General features: G+C 48.3%; 1 protein-coding gene across 1 annotated transcript in view; it reads left to right on the forward strand.

Moving 5' to 3' along the window:
- Positions 1-234: 234 nt before the first annotated feature.
- Positions 235-870, forward strand: part of LOC127751544 (uncharacterized) — a gene marked incomplete at both ends in the record, with an annotated part of 12,738 nt that continues 12,102 nt past the window's right edge. The window contains 2 exons of the mRNA XM_052275253.1: positions 235-366; positions 465-577. Of these exons, the coding sequence (XP_052131213.1) occupies positions 235-366; positions 465-577 (245 nt within the window). The remainder of the gene's footprint in view (positions 367-464; positions 578-870) is intronic.

Genomic DNA, 870 nt, shown 5'->3' on the forward strand with positions numbered 1-870 from the left:
CCCAGCTCCCCGTAATTTGCCAAATAACGAATCTCAGTAAAACTGACTTATTTTATGGACGATCCCTATGGGTGCTCCTACAATGCAGTCTTCAGTTAGCTTCACTTGGTCTTCACTACACTTTGAGTGAATATTAAGTGAAGCTCAAGTGAAAACTAAAACCCGATTAGTGTGTACCCTATCCACTAAGGACTGTCGACATTTTTACACTAGTAACGCCTTCTTTTTTTTCAGGCCAGGAGAAAGAGGACCAATTCCAGGCCATTCGGCCGTTTTTCAAACTAAAAGTTTGGAAAGGCCTGGGCGACTATGAAAAGGAGAGTTATGTTAGTATGAAGAGGAATTTTGATGTGCTGGTGAAAGCAGGTAAGTTTTCGCGGCTCTTACGCCTGTATGCCGTTTCTTCTGTTCAGGCTGCGTTAGGTTGCTCAACTTACTGAATGGTGCGCATCTATCCGTTCCAGGTCTGAAACCAAAAAAGCCACACTTCATGAGATCCGAGGAGGAGGAGGAGGAGGAGGCGGAGGAGGAGGAGCACCCCCCAGCACCCAAGAGGCAAAGGCGTGATAAGAACAAGGTGAGCTTAAGTATAGGGAAAAAAATATAAATAGAGAGTCCCGTCAAAGTGAGTACGAGGGTGCTGCTCGCGAGGGCGAAATCTGAGCCCTTATTTGGCCAATGTGAGCTCTTTGAGCGCCGGATAGATAGGCAGCATCTTGCCTGTATTGCTCGCAGGGGCGCACTAGTACCCTAGCGCGGAGCATCCGCCGCAGCGCACCTTTGGCATTTTTGCGTGATAGGCACACGTGTCGAGCCTTTTGGTAGAGCCAGTCTGTCGGGGACTGTCCAAAAAGCGACTGGTTTCTGATA

Source organism: Frankliniella occidentalis, unplaced genomic scaffold (assembly GCF_000697945.3).
Source record: "Frankliniella occidentalis isolate FOCC.00 unplaced genomic scaffold, Focc_3.1 Scaffold552, whole genome shotgun sequence".
Lineage (NCBI taxonomy): Eukaryota > Metazoa > Arthropoda > Insecta > Thysanoptera > Thripidae > Frankliniella > Frankliniella occidentalis.